This window comes from Mixophyes fleayi, chromosome 3 (assembly GCF_038048845.1).
Source record: "Mixophyes fleayi isolate aMixFle1 chromosome 3, aMixFle1.hap1, whole genome shotgun sequence".
NCBI classification, from domain to species: domain Eukaryota; kingdom Metazoa; phylum Chordata; class Amphibia; order Anura; family Limnodynastidae; genus Mixophyes; species Mixophyes fleayi.
Window position 1 is genome coordinate 296,546,269 of NC_134404.1, and position 14,560 is coordinate 296,560,828.

The 14,560-nt window shown below is 34.8% G+C and overlaps 1 protein-coding gene across 1 annotated transcript in view; it reads left to right on the forward strand.

The window, feature by feature from the left end:
• Window positions 1–10,102, forward strand: part of CCDC85A (coiled-coil domain containing 85A) — a 242,115-nt gene extending 232,013 nt beyond the window's left edge. Inside the window, exon 3 of the mRNA XM_075203848.1 lies at window positions 8,610–10,102. Coding sequence (XP_075059949.1) covers window positions 8,610–8,659 — 50 coding nt within the window. The 3' untranslated portion in view covers window positions 8,660–10,102. The remainder of the gene's footprint in view (window positions 1–8,609) is intronic.
• Window positions 10,103–14,560: the final 4,458 nt, after the last annotated feature.

The following is a 14,560-nucleotide window of genomic DNA, read 5'->3' on the forward strand; positions in this document are numbered from 1 at the left end:
AACAGTAATCCTGGGGGAAACCTGATTAAGCGGACAATCCTTATTCAGTATTATCAGAGAAGAGTGACTGGCAGACTGAGGGGGATAGTGTGGGAGAGGCATTATAATAAGGACAGAACACGAAAGAGGCAGCGTAAGGGTAATGTGTCTCTTGTACCTGTAAACTCCTGTCATTTCACCTATAAACAATGCATCCTCTCCTTCTGCTTCACTGACAGTTCTATTACATCTGTGGTGCACAAGGCTAGTACTTGGAGACTAATTCTCAATTACAAAGGCTTGATTTATTGCAACCTTATGATGATGTCTGTTAGCAAAGTTCACTTGACTTTCACCTGCATATTAAACAAATATTTTAAAATACAACATAGGATGTACAGTACATAAGCATTTGCTTTTAATTTTATCAGTTCATATGACAGATTAAGAAAATAAATAAGTAAACCCTGGAAACTCTCATTGCTCATACTAGCACTGTTTGGTTCTGAATGATATGTCATTTGCATACAAGTGCCCTGAATAATATGTAAGCAACTGCTAGTTGAGCCATTCAGTTTTAGTTCTATGTGCTGTAGTTTTTAAATGCTTTTCACTGATATGATTGCCTATTGTAGTGTTGGCTAACCTGTGACACGCCAGGTGTTGTGAAACTACAAGTCCCAGCATACCCTTCTAGCAATAAGCTGCTATATATTGGCAATGCATGCTGGGATTTGTAGTTTCACAACATCTGGCGTGTCACAGGTTAGCCAACACTGGCCTATTGTATTTCCTTTTCCTTTTGTAATTGAGAAAGGAGCAGATAGTCTAACTAATCTATAGCGAATCAGTGCGGGTTAGGTACGTTACTCTGTCACTTGGAATACCGACACAGAGTATATCGACAAAAAAACCCAGATGAGTATAAATACGACACAATTTAAATGCAGACTTACATTAACACAGACAGCCAGGGCCGGATTAACCCGAGGTCTAACTGGGCTACAGCCCAGGGGCCTCGGGCATCCAGGGGGCCCTTGACAGAGCTCAGCAGAATTATTGATTGGGACAGGAGCCCAGCCCGATCAATGCTGAGCTCTGTCACTGCAGTCCTCCTTCTCCGGCGCTACGTAATCTCCTTACTGAGGAGATCTCGCGAGAGTGTCACAAGATTACCTCAGTAAGCAGCTTACAGCACGCTGCGGAAGGAGGACTGCAGTGACAGGAGAAGGTAAGTGCTTGGGGGGGGGGGTCGGCTAACAGGGGGGCCAGTCTGCTAACGGGGGGGGGCCTCATGGGGGAATGGGGGCCCCCTTAGCCCAGGGGCCTCCATTCCGTTAATCCGGCCCTGCAGGCAGCTCATTTTTCTAAACAGACTGGTATGCGACTGCTGCTAATTCTGAAGATACTGGATTCCAGCACTTAAGTTTGATGTCGCAAAAGTGAGCGACATGAAGATTTATAAACCTAATAGTAGAACCTGCCTCATAACCCTAACCCTAATCCTTAGATTGAAATACCGCTTTAAATCTTCATGTCGCTCACTTTTTTGACGCCCAACTGAAGTGCTGGCATCCAGTCTCTTCGAAATTAGCAGCAGTTGCATACCAGTCTGTTCTGAAATCTGCGCTGTCTGTGTTAATGTAAGTTTACACTTAAAATACATTTTTATAGTCATCTTTTTTTTTAGTAGAAACGATATAATCCCAAAGTGCAAATATATAAAATAGCAATAATGTACCAAAGGCAGAAATGGGTGAACGACACTCCCTATTTAGTAAATTTTATCACTGCCAGACAGGAAAGATGGTAAGAAAGGAGATTTGTTAGTATGGAAGCATAATTCTTCAAGCACATGTCTAAAAGATGACTAATACATTATAAACATTTATTAGTATAAAAATCGCTTATTGGTTCAAGTTAAAACACATTATACATTTCTAAACTCTGGCCAGAATTAACTGAATAGGCATGAAAAGGTAAATGATTGTTCTACCATATGTTATCATTTTTTTACCGATTGCCACCGATCGGCGCATTAGAGGAGCACAAAGGTTAACAGATCCGACTGCAACCCACAATGGAAACCACAGCAAAATATACAATATGTGTGCAACAACCTTTGTTTCCAATTCTATTTTGTCTAAGCATTTTCAACATGTTGTGTTGATTGAACTGCTTTTCTTTAAATAATCAAAAATCTATTGGTTGATTCATATATTTACACTTTATTGCAGAACATAGGAGGAGTAAGAAGTAAATGTTTCCTATTAATGAATGATAAGCCTTAACCTTGGCGAAAACAACTGTTTTCGTTGGAGAAAGGATTGTTTTTCTCTTCACCACATTTATCAAAGTGTTAACACCAGAGAAATCACTGATTTCACCGGTGCTAACCCCATTTCCACCCAATACCACCATGCCCATAGGGAAAAGTGTAAATTTAACAAGCCCGAAAAGGTTGAGTTTGTGACACCTTTTTTATATCTACCAAAGTTATCACCATCTGTCGATGGTGTTAACAAGGTATCTACCCTGAGCTTAGCACTATGCTTAGCACACTCAATTCAGATCTGTGGGCAAAGCACTGGCACTGCCAGTGTGAGGTGAGCTGGCCCTGTATGGTAGGATGAGAGCTGAGAAAAAGCTTAGTTTGTTTTAAGCGAGAAGGGGTTAATTTCTTTAGTTGAGCAGAGTATCAATTAAGTTTGAATACAGTGCTGGAGAAGAATACAGTAGACTAGGATGAGAGTGCAATGTATAAGGTTTAGAATACAAGTACTGATAAGAAAACAAAAGTGACAATGGCTAGGCAGCCCTGCTTTGATTAAGAGGACTCTTTAGGCTAGATTTACTAAACTGCGGGTTTGAAAAAGTGAAGATGTTGCCTATAGTAACCAATCATATTCTAGTTATCATTTACTTAATGCACTCTACAAAATGACAGCTAGAATCTGGTTGGTTACTATAGGCAACATCTCCACTTTTTCAAACCCGCAGTTTAGTAAATATACCCCTTTGACTGGGTTAATTATATGTGTTGTTGTTGTTGTGAAAGCCATTTAGTGGAAGCAAAGTGGATAGTAATTGCATGTGAAGTCAAGGGAAGATGCCTATATTGTGCCAATATCAGAACGTGCCCAGACCGATAAGGAAACTAATTCATGATGTTGAGGTTATGGACGGAAACTGATATATTGCTTCTAAAAGACGACATACTCTCTGAGTGAAAGAGACAAAGGGTTTATAGTTGAGAAAGGAAAGGGAGGGCAGCCATTGAAAGGAGACAGAAAGACACAGGCCCCTGAGCACTGACCTGTACTGTGTGACATTCAGGCAGAGATAAAACCAAATTAGGTTACCATGGTGGCAGGAAGCTCTTTGGGAGGTGGAAAAGTAAAAGAGGATGGTGGCAGTGCTATACTCGCTAGACTGGATTTTTATCTGATTGCATTGACTGATTCTATAAGGATAGGCTTCAAATAAGGTTAGAGAATACAGTCAGTAAGGATTAATATGTAGTGTAAAGTGTATATAATAAAATGTTTATGATATATTAATAATTTTACAGTACACTAACTTCCAGTTAATGTCAATACACAATAATAAAGTATATATAATGTTAATAATATAGCATAAACAATTATAATGTAGTCAACAGTAAAGTAAAAAAAAAGAAAATACATTATTAATTAAAAATACCTTAGACACCTAGACATTATTTCGATTTTGGAAACAAAGGTTAAGAACGTCTGCTGTAATGGCTCTCTCTGTGCCATAGGTCATTAGATATTCTTTTTACTATACAGTGCATACAATTTGTTTCCTCTGCTGATTGTTTACTGGATCCTGCAACACTAAGTGTGGTTATAGATTTTAGTGGTCACCATGTACACTAATGAGAAAAATATTCATACTTTTAGCGTGAAAGAAACAAAAGGATGTTTCCATAACAGAACATGTTTGCTGATTCTTGAGCTTCTAACAGCCAGTATTACAATTTCTGCTGCAGAGGTAATGATACTAATACTTCAAATACAAGAGAAGAAAGTGGCAGACCCTGGAGGAATCAATTAATTTTAAAATACATATTCATGAAAAAGTTGTTTTTTCTTTGAGAGAAGGAACAATTTCGAGTAAACAGAAATATTTTCTATGAAACTAGATTTGTTTCAAAGAGCAAATGGGAAACGACTTTAGTATGCAAATAAGTAATATTTCAAATAATTAAAACTGCAGTGATTGTTTTATACATAGAAAATGGAGGTGGCTATAAGTGTAGCAATACAGCAATCACAAAGTAGAGAGTCTATTTTTATTTAATTGAAACCAGTAGTGTGGTATCAGCACACAGGATACGTTTTAAGTGCATTTTTTCCTGTATTTTAGATATGAATGTGAAATGTACATTAAAATCAATAATGCAAGACCGAGGTCAACAAAACAAATAATTGTACAGATATATGTACAAAATAAATAACTGTTATACAACCAAGTTTTTGGCAGTACATAGTTATACAATGTTAGACACAGAGGGCCTGATTTTGAGTTAGGAGTAAAGCAAAGAAAAGGTGCAAATTTGCACCTTGGCAAAACCATGTTGCATTGGAGGGGGAGGTAAATTTTAAAATGTGGGGTCATATTTATAGTTGGAATATGGCATGTCATAGATCAACTTTAAATTCAGTGTACAATTAAAGTTATCAAGTATTTGTGTGTTAGATGAAAAAACAGCCAGTATTTTCCTTGCGTGCAAACAAATAATTCAATTTCTACCCCTTGCATTGTAACATGGTTTGTCCAGGTGCAAAGTTGCTCATTTTCTTTGCTTTGCTGCTAACTCAAAATCAGGCCCAGAATGTCTTAAATAGATAGAAGATAATATAACAATAATGGAATAGAGATATGTATAGAAGGTTCATTTTCAATTTTCAACCCGACTGATTTTAAAAGCTTGGAGGGTTTTTGTCAAAATAAAATAGAAAACCACTAAGGAGTGCAGCAGCAGAGATAAGAAGTCAAGTTATATTAATCAGGGAGGAAAGGCCATTGAGTCTGAGATTCATTAAAGATTCGTGGGTCAACATTTCTCCATATACATTTATTGTATAATGGAGATAGTATGTAATTTTTTTTTATTTAGAGTCTGTGTGCAAGACAACATTTTTAAGAGCTGACATGGAAGGGAGCTTAGGGTTTCCCTTGTTTTTGGCTATAACATTTTGGCAGCTGCTATAGTTCCTCCAGAATTTAATTTCTTTGATTGACATGGAGATGGTGCTTTTAGCTTTGTCCTTACTCCCTTCCCATCCATCCACATATATAGGGGGTCCTAGATCTATTTTCCATTCTCTTTTATGGCGACTTTAGGACAAATTAAAAGGAGTCAATTAATAAGCCACATAATATTGAAATTTTGTGTATGAGGATCTCAGACAGATTTGGTCAAAAGGTAATAGATCTATTAAAGATTGTTCTGGTGGCAAAAACTTAATTTGGATGTATTCAAAAGGGTGGGATATAATTTCAGGGAATATTTATTAGATATTAGGAAATTATATGAAACGCTTTTGTTCTAATATATGTGTTGCAAAACAAAAACAAAGATCCAATTGGTAAAGGGATTCACAGACATGCCTGCAGGGAAATTTGTATTAGTCCAAAACTGAGTGATGGAAGGTTGAGCAGTGGAGATGAGAAATTTAAAAGCAGAAGAGTTCTGATTTTTTTAAGGAAAACCATATTTCTGGTAGTATATTAGTTAAGGAAGGTCTGTGCCATTAAAATAAAGATCAAATTGAAATAATTATTTTAGCTATTTAACCAAGAGATTGCGTTGGCTGGAGTAAAGCTAACTGCGATTTGTGTGAAGTGGGAGATCAAGTATAATTTGATGTCAGCAAAGCCCTTTCCTTTTTTATTATGGGTTTTTCAAAGATTGATGCTGAAATCATTGGGGTCTACTATTCCACGCAAATCTTCTTAATGCTTTTTGGATGTTTTCAAACATTGCATGTGGAATTCTTACTTGGAAGGTTTTGAATAGATAGAGCTATTTTGTAATAATGTTCATTTTTATTGCTAGGACCCTGACCAGCCTTGAAATTATGAGAGTGTCAATAGGTCAGGTCAGCCTGTATTTTAGAAAAGAGTGCAGGGAAGATTTCCTGGTATAGTTGATCATAGGTAGATGTTTTAAAGACTTATAGGTACTTTTTTTTTTTCCATTTCAAGTTAAAGTTGTAGGTTAGACATTGTTGCTCCTGAGCGGAGATACAATGGAGCATGGCCTCTAATTTGGAGTAATTGATTTGTTTATCCAGAAGTCTCACTATATCTCTGCATTAAATTATAGAAGTTATGGATGGAGGCGCTAGGTTGGGAAGAGTTAACCAACTACCAGAATGTTACTACAAGAAGCACTTCAGTCCACTAATTTAAATAAAATTTAATGTTTATCGAGTTGCATTAAAATAGTTCATTTTATATACCTAAACCTACAAAAGGTGAAATATTAAAAACATGTATGTGGATTTGTGAAGAAGAACTGGAAAGTCAAGTGCTGTTAAGTAATTTGAAATATATATTCAACCCGTCCGTACATCCGAGAAATTGTAGTGTATTTTATGGTAAGTGTTCACTTAGTATCCATATTCCAACATAAAGTAATTCACATTACCATATTTATTATTTCAAATTCTTATTGACCACTCTCTACATATGGAAAACCAAATTGGTTATCTCCAAGAAATATTTATCATTAATATTTTTCCATTTGTGAATTCTGTATAGTAAGGTTAATACATTTATTCAATAAAGTTATATATCTAATTAAAGTATTGTTTGACTTAATTTAATTGTAGAAGGAGAAACATTTATTTAGTACGTCTTTCCTCCTGATCTGTTGGTCATAAGTTAAATCCTTATGAGAGCCAATATATTGTTGCAGAACTCACCTTATTTACATGTACTCTTTAGATATAAGCATTCATTAATAAAATGTCTCGGCTATTTTTGTTCTAAAATATCAAGTAAGTACTTACTTAAGAATTTCTAGCTAGTTCTAGTTCATTGGTAGATCCACTTGCAGCCTGAGAGCTGCATACGGCATCCTGGCTTAGAGACTCTGCCTCCTGGTTGCTCTTTCAGCCCCATGAAATCCTCATTCTTCTACTATGTGACATTGCCACTACTTATTTTAAAAATTTGTTTGTGTGGTCTAATATAAGTTGAATTGAAACAACATAAAATATAGGCACCTGTTTATAATATAACTATACATTTTAATAGAAGTAATTTGCTTATAATTTAGTGCTGTGAAATGAAATCATGTTTGGAAAACATACTTTCCGCCACCTCAATGAACTTAGTCAATGTATCGCTTGTTGTATGTATAATACTGTATTTAATTGCATTACCTTCAACCTGTTGTTTTATTTGCTCAGTACACCCATAAGTTGTAATCTTTCAACATTTGATGAAAGCGCATCTTGGATTTCCAGGCGCTTTCTAAAACTCAATATTTCCAAGACTGAACTAATTGTCCTCCCCCCTTCCAGGGCTCTCCCACCACCCCCTCTCTATTTCTGTTACTAACAATACCCTCATTTCTATCCCTCAAGTCCGTTGCCTCTTGGTCATCCTCGATTTCTCCCTCTCCTTCATAACTCACATTCTGTCCTTCTCAAAATCCTGCTTCTTCCACCTCGGAATATATCTAAAATACGGCCCTTTCTCATCATAGAAGCCACCAAAAGTCTTATTCACTCTTGTTATCTCTTGCCTTGACTACTGTAACCTCCTTCTCTCTGGCCTTCCTGACTCTCACCTTGCGCCTCTTAAGTCTATCCTTAATGCTGCTGCCTGCCTCACTTTCCTCTCCCTACGCTCTATTTCTGCTGTCCTCCTCCACCAGTCCCTACATTGGCTACCCATGGTCTACAGAATTCATTATAAACTCCTTACCCTCACCTTTAAAGCTCTCAATCAATCCTCCTACCTCCAATCTCAACTCTACCTACACTCCTTGTTGCCCCCTCCACTCTGCCAATGACCACCGCCTGTCTGCTTAACTGATCACCTCTTCCCACTCCTGCCTTCAGGACCTTACCAGTTCTGCCCCACAGCTGTGGAATTATCTCCCATGCTTTATCAGATTGTCCTCTACTCTCAGAGACTTCAAGCGTGCCCTTAAGACTCATTTCTTTATTCCAGTCTATCAGTCCTCCTCCTAATTCCCTTGTCCCGGCTTTCACACCCAGTAGGTGCTACCCTATTTGTGTCTCTCCCTTTCCTTTAGCCCGTAAGCTCTCACGAGCAGGGCTCTTTTTCCTTGTGCTCTACTTCTAATATACCATTACTCTCTGTACCTCTTGGCCTGCTTCTCTAGCTTTGTTTTCTTAAGCTTAGTCCTACTTCTCTGATTACTATCATCACACTCACTGTCCCACAAATGATCTGCTTTACCATGTTAATTGTTTTTTTTGTGGTGCCTTATAAATAAAAGATAATAATTATAATAGTAATAATAATAATGAGAATAATAATAATAATAATAATAATAATAATAATAATAATAATATGTATTAGATTTGAAAATGGGCTTATGTTTTCAATTTCTTCTTTTCCAGGCTGTGTGGAGGAAACTTGGAGATGCTGCAGGTTCATGTCCTGGAATTAGACATCTCTCTGGCAATCAGTATAAAGGACCAATGTAGTACAAGTTAAATATTTTCTGAGCTCTTCTGAAGATAAAGAACAATGCTAAAATGACAATAAAATATTCTAAAAGAAGACTCAATCACAAATACTGAGCCCCAGGCAGAGTGGCATGTCTGAATTTATCAATGTATAAATTAAGTACATTAAAGTCGCACAATTTATCTAAGATTACCTTTCAAGCTGCAATTATGTCCTTTGGAATAAAAGGCACATTCTGTTTCTATAGTACATTATACAAACTATCTTCTGATGATGGCACAGTTATTTGAAACCAAAAGGTAAATAAACATTAACTAAAAAAATAATGTTTTGGTCCACTAATATAAGTACATTGATAAAAGATATAAAAACTTACCCTAGTGAAGTTAAAACAAAGATCTTGTAGCACTACAGAAATGTTTAAATATTTAATTGTTAACATAGTCATGGCAACTTGGCGTAACTAAAACAATGAGATACAAGTATTAATTTCTTATTTACACTGTACAAAGTACAATTCTATTAATGTCAGGCATCTGGGATTTATCTCCCATATCGCTGAAGAAAATGTAATACAACTTCTACACTATTATAAAAGCTTTCAAAATTGTATAATAAAAGGCTTCTTTTTCGTTCCTAACTGTATACTTATTCTAAAAATGGTGCTGCACAGTTATAATGTGAGCATGCCAAAGTGCTCAAGCTTTTATTTATTTAATTTTTTATATATAATGTATTTCCTGGTTAGTTGTGTTTTGAGGTGCTAAAATTCTACTGTTTCCTTTCAGGGAGTATGACAAGCAGAAGATAATAATTCTTATTAATTTACATCTAATACATTTTAAAAAAGTTTTATATAATTTACATACGTTAAGGTAAACATCGGGACCACTTTTGACTATCAGATCTAAAATATTATTTAAAAAAAAATAATTATATTCTGTTTAGATTTTCATTTTTCTATTAATAATTTAAAAACATAATCTAAAATTGCACTGTGTTTTTGGAAATCATGCCTTCCCTGCATAGCATTCATTTAAAGAAATACTTTCAAATAATCAAAGCATGTCCTTCCTTTATTTAACTGCTAAATGCTTTTAATCAGATTGCCTGAATATTGACCAAGAGGTGCCATAGATATGTGTAGTTGGGTTTCTTCATATGTGAAAACCTCTAAATTGTGTGTAGTTAAATGCTTTGATAAATGTTTGATGTGTTCAAATGCTATGATAGTTTATTGTATGAATGTGCAACAGGCTTGTTAAAATACATAGTTGCTTATTTTTCCACTTTAAGTATATAATAGGAATGCAACAATCTTCTATTTTTGAATATGTTCTATAATATAGTAAACACACTGTATATCATTGACTTATTACTTAAATAACTTATATAATACCTATGTGCAAATTTTTTGAAGACAATACATCATTATTATTCTTTAATATATACAGTATCTACTGTGCGTGATCTGTACATATATATATATATATATATATATATATATATATATATATATTATATATATGTAGATATATATATAGATATAGATATATGTATGTACATATCACAGAATAATAACAATATTCAATTAAAAATCTTATGCACACTTGCAGTGAAAAGCACAATTGTATAATTGACAGAGATGGAATCAAAACTGTGGTTAACCAATCATGTGTCACCTTACCCATGAGAGTGCCTACCCTCTCTTACAAATCTCCATAGCCTAACTGCTGTCAACAACAACAACTGAATTTTATTCATGAAATAAATGATTCACAAAAATACGCCTAAAATTGCAGACTCATATATACATGTAATTTAACACACATTTTTGGCATACCATGTTAAATGTGAGTTCCCCCCAAATTACACTATTTTTTTTACATGTTATTTTGGAGGAAATTATCACCAGGCCGCATAGCGTTAATATCATATTACTCAACACACCATAATACAATGTACATTGTTTAGCAACCACAAATTTAATTTGGTTGAAAAATAGAAAAGTGCAACTTTTACGCAAACTTTGCCAAGTTACACAATTATGCCCATTGCCATATTTTGTATTGTTGTGCTGTAAAATTATGGATTTTCAACATAATTAAAATATTTTTTTCAAAAATCAAAATATCAATATTTGCATTCTCATTTCATCATATTGTCACTTTTATTTAAAATGTCACAAACACTTGTCTAATATTGAAGCTATGTAAATTACACTGTTACACTAAATGCAGTATTTAAACTTTTATAAATATATTATGATGTTTTTTAAGCAATGTTTTAATTTCTCCAAAAGAGTAGATATTGCATATTTAATATAATAAAATTAAATATAAGGTTTATAAATATTATATTATTCCAGTTTATCAGTATAAACAGCTTAAATGGTAACACAAAAGTTCTAGTAATGTATAATTCTGAATTTTGGGAACATACAAAGGTAATATATTTTAATCTTAATAAATGTAAAAATAAATAAAATTTAAGCCAATCATTTTCATATTAAATGACAGATTCTGGTAGTTTATATGTTAGAATTTTGCTGTGTATTTATATTGCTTTAAAGAGTTATTTACTCTTTCATTTTTGTAACCACTATAGAACTAGAGAAAATGTATACATAAAATAACATAATAGAATTGATAACACTCTGTAATGTTTTGGTTTCATATTTTTTTAAACAGAAATCCTAGATAATATAAATTGTCAAAGAAACCATTAATTGTGTTTATCCATGGGCATCAGGAGTCTACATTGTAATGAAATAAGCTATATAATATATCGTTTTCTAAAGGCAAAATGGATCTATCTTTAAACTGAGATGCAATGGTTGTAATATTCTAAGGTTCTTGATCATAATAATATTTTAGTTTGCTCTTTGCACAATATATGAAAAGTCAAAACTTTACTGAGTCTTACTCTGGTTTACATAGAATGTTACTGCCAAGATAATGTAAGCTGGCAGAAAGAGTGGGGTACGTTTTTCTCATAATTCCAAATATAGTTATACCGACTCAAAAATGCCACTTACTATAACGGCGACAAGGAGGAAATACAATTGTGGCATTGCTGACTTAAAACCGACAGTCTCACTGTGGCCTTTTTAAGTGACGAGAATCCCACTGGCGCCATTTTCTACAGTCGCAATTTATATCAGGCGTGTATCAGGCGTGTCAGGCATGTTGTCTGTCTATTTTATGGTAAGTCTGTATTTCCTACTAGACAGCTTTGGGTCATTATAACCATTGTCGGAATTATGGGAATCGGAATAATGACAGAAAGGGACACAGTACAGGTTAATAAAAAGGAAAACGATGTAGTAGCCCCAGTCTAAATTTTAGATAGCCCTCTGTAGAATGTGAAGTTTACCCTATTATTTAACATGAAATAGAAATTTCTGACATATTTAGATGAACTTACAGTTGTCAATTTTTGTTCTAAGTAACTGAGGGAATATTGTTACAACTAATACTTAGAATAATATACAGCTGCAGGTTTTGTTAGAACAATATGCACCTGATGCTTACACATAGTTAAAGCAGTAATTGTATAGGCTGTGTTAGTATACAAGCCTATTGATTAGCTAGGAGCCAGTGACATTCAGTCTGAACTTGGCCTATTCACAAATAGGCTGCCTCTACTGTGTGTATGTGACAGGTACAATTAGTACTTGATATTATTTATCAGTTGAATATCATCAATATCATAAAAGTCATTGTGATATGTCATATACCTGCACGTGAATGAACCTATAACAAAAGTTGGTTTCAGATGATTAATTACTGAAACAACGAATATCTGTGGTGTGGTCACCTGCAAAAGGAACATGCAGAAAACTTGAAAAGCAAAATTTTATATATATATATATATATATATATATATATACACAAAATATTTTAACAGTGCAGGTAGACATATCATTTTCCTACAGGTACTGAAAGTATTTCTTTTGAATTAATACGTTTGGAGTTCCACAGGTCTGTGTATTATTTCTGGCATTACTTGTCAGATAAACATTTCTATATTTAGAGTTACAAGCCAAGAGGAACTGGGTTTACTTAGATTACTTGCTTGTTAGGTATTTCCAGATTTCAAGGAAAATCAGCGTTACCAAATATGTTCTGACAAGACCACCAATTCTCATATTATCACCTGCACTATGTCTAAAATAAAATTTATTTAGATTTTGTCGGCTATACATAGAAAGTTTCTTGCGAAAAGCTGTCTAAACCCAACCTAGGTGTATTTACTGAAGCTCAAATGCCTGGAAGTAGCATGATCTTATATTTATTTACCAACAATCTCATAAGAATATAAATGCTTAATGAGCCATCTGACTTTAATTTGCTAAATACTATCTTGTATCTGTTTGAATTGCTCCTAACATAAGTAGAAAAACAGTGTCCTGAACCATGTCCTTTAACAATGAAATACATAAAATCAGGGCTCTATAGGAAATGCATAGCTGGCTTGTACTGAACAATAAGACCAGTCATGTAGTATGCTTCTTTAACACTTGAGGAAAAGCAATTTTTCATTTTACCCCACACAGATCTAAGAACAACCACCTGCAGTTTCCATTGTTATGGCAGTTATACAAGAAAAAACAGGAGATTGCTATAGAGAAAATAGAGAGTTCAAAAGCAAAATCACTTCCTTTCAATAATTTCAAAACAAAAAGCTTACACCCTGACAGGAATTGAGTTTTGCCACTGTATGTACCAATACTGTGTATTTGTTGGAAGTTATATCAGCCATTTGACACAGCAAAATGCTCTCTGCTATATCCTGCAATAGGACTATTGATAGTATGTCTATTCTTCAGAACAATAAAGTGATTTCCTCATGATAAATTTCTTGTCTAAAGGTCGACTCCACTTAAGTTTTAACACAATAAGCTCAGTGTAGCTAGAGATTGACCAAGCAAAACAAAATAAATATATTTGGAAAAAAGAATTGGTAAAAGGGAGAAATATACAATATCGATCTAATATAAAATATCAGTCTTTTAAGTTACATTACTGCTCTACATAAGTCAGGTATTTATGACTTTTGTAATTAATGGTCAGATGAAAGGACCATTTCTGTAGTTTTAAAGCACAATAAAATGTTTGACTCTGTGTTCTTTGTCTCACAAACTGTGATATCACATATGATTAACTATTTCTATACATCCCAAATAGTGATGCAACTTGTAAAATGAATTCCACCCATAACTGGATATAAAATAAAATATGAAATGTTAATTACTCACGCTCAGGGGCAGGCTAGGTTGGGGGCATCTGCCCCTGGGCCGGTCCCATAATAGGCTACTTTGGGCTAGGTCACTGGGCCACCTGCATTCTTGTTCCTTTAAAATGTTCCTAATTGTCGAGTCTTTGCTAAAATTTGCCAGCCCTACCCCGTCCACACTCCATTGATTCAGTAACTGATGCATCTAATGGTCTTTAGCAGTAGATCGTCTCTCATGCCAAGACAGACCTTCTTTGGAATTGTCAAAGTTTTCAACTTTTCATTCACATGAGTGGGAAATTCATGGGAGAGAACTCCTGCTTCAGTTTGAAGAGGTCTGTCCAAGCAGGATAGAGGCCAACAAACTGGATCTATCGAGCAAAGGCAAGTAGCATTTAGTATTTTATGTCATTTAATTCCATCCAAAACTAACTTTTTATTTTTGAGTGGAATTAGCCTTTAATTATTACCTTACTCAGGAATGTAATCAGGGCCGGATTAATCCGAGGTCTAACTGGGCTATAGCCCAGGGGCCTTGGGCATCCAGGGGGCCCTTCAAAGTCCGCAGCAGCATTATTGATCGGTCCAGGGGCGGGGGCGCCCCCAGCCCGATCAATGCTGCTGAGCACTGTCAGTCCAGTCC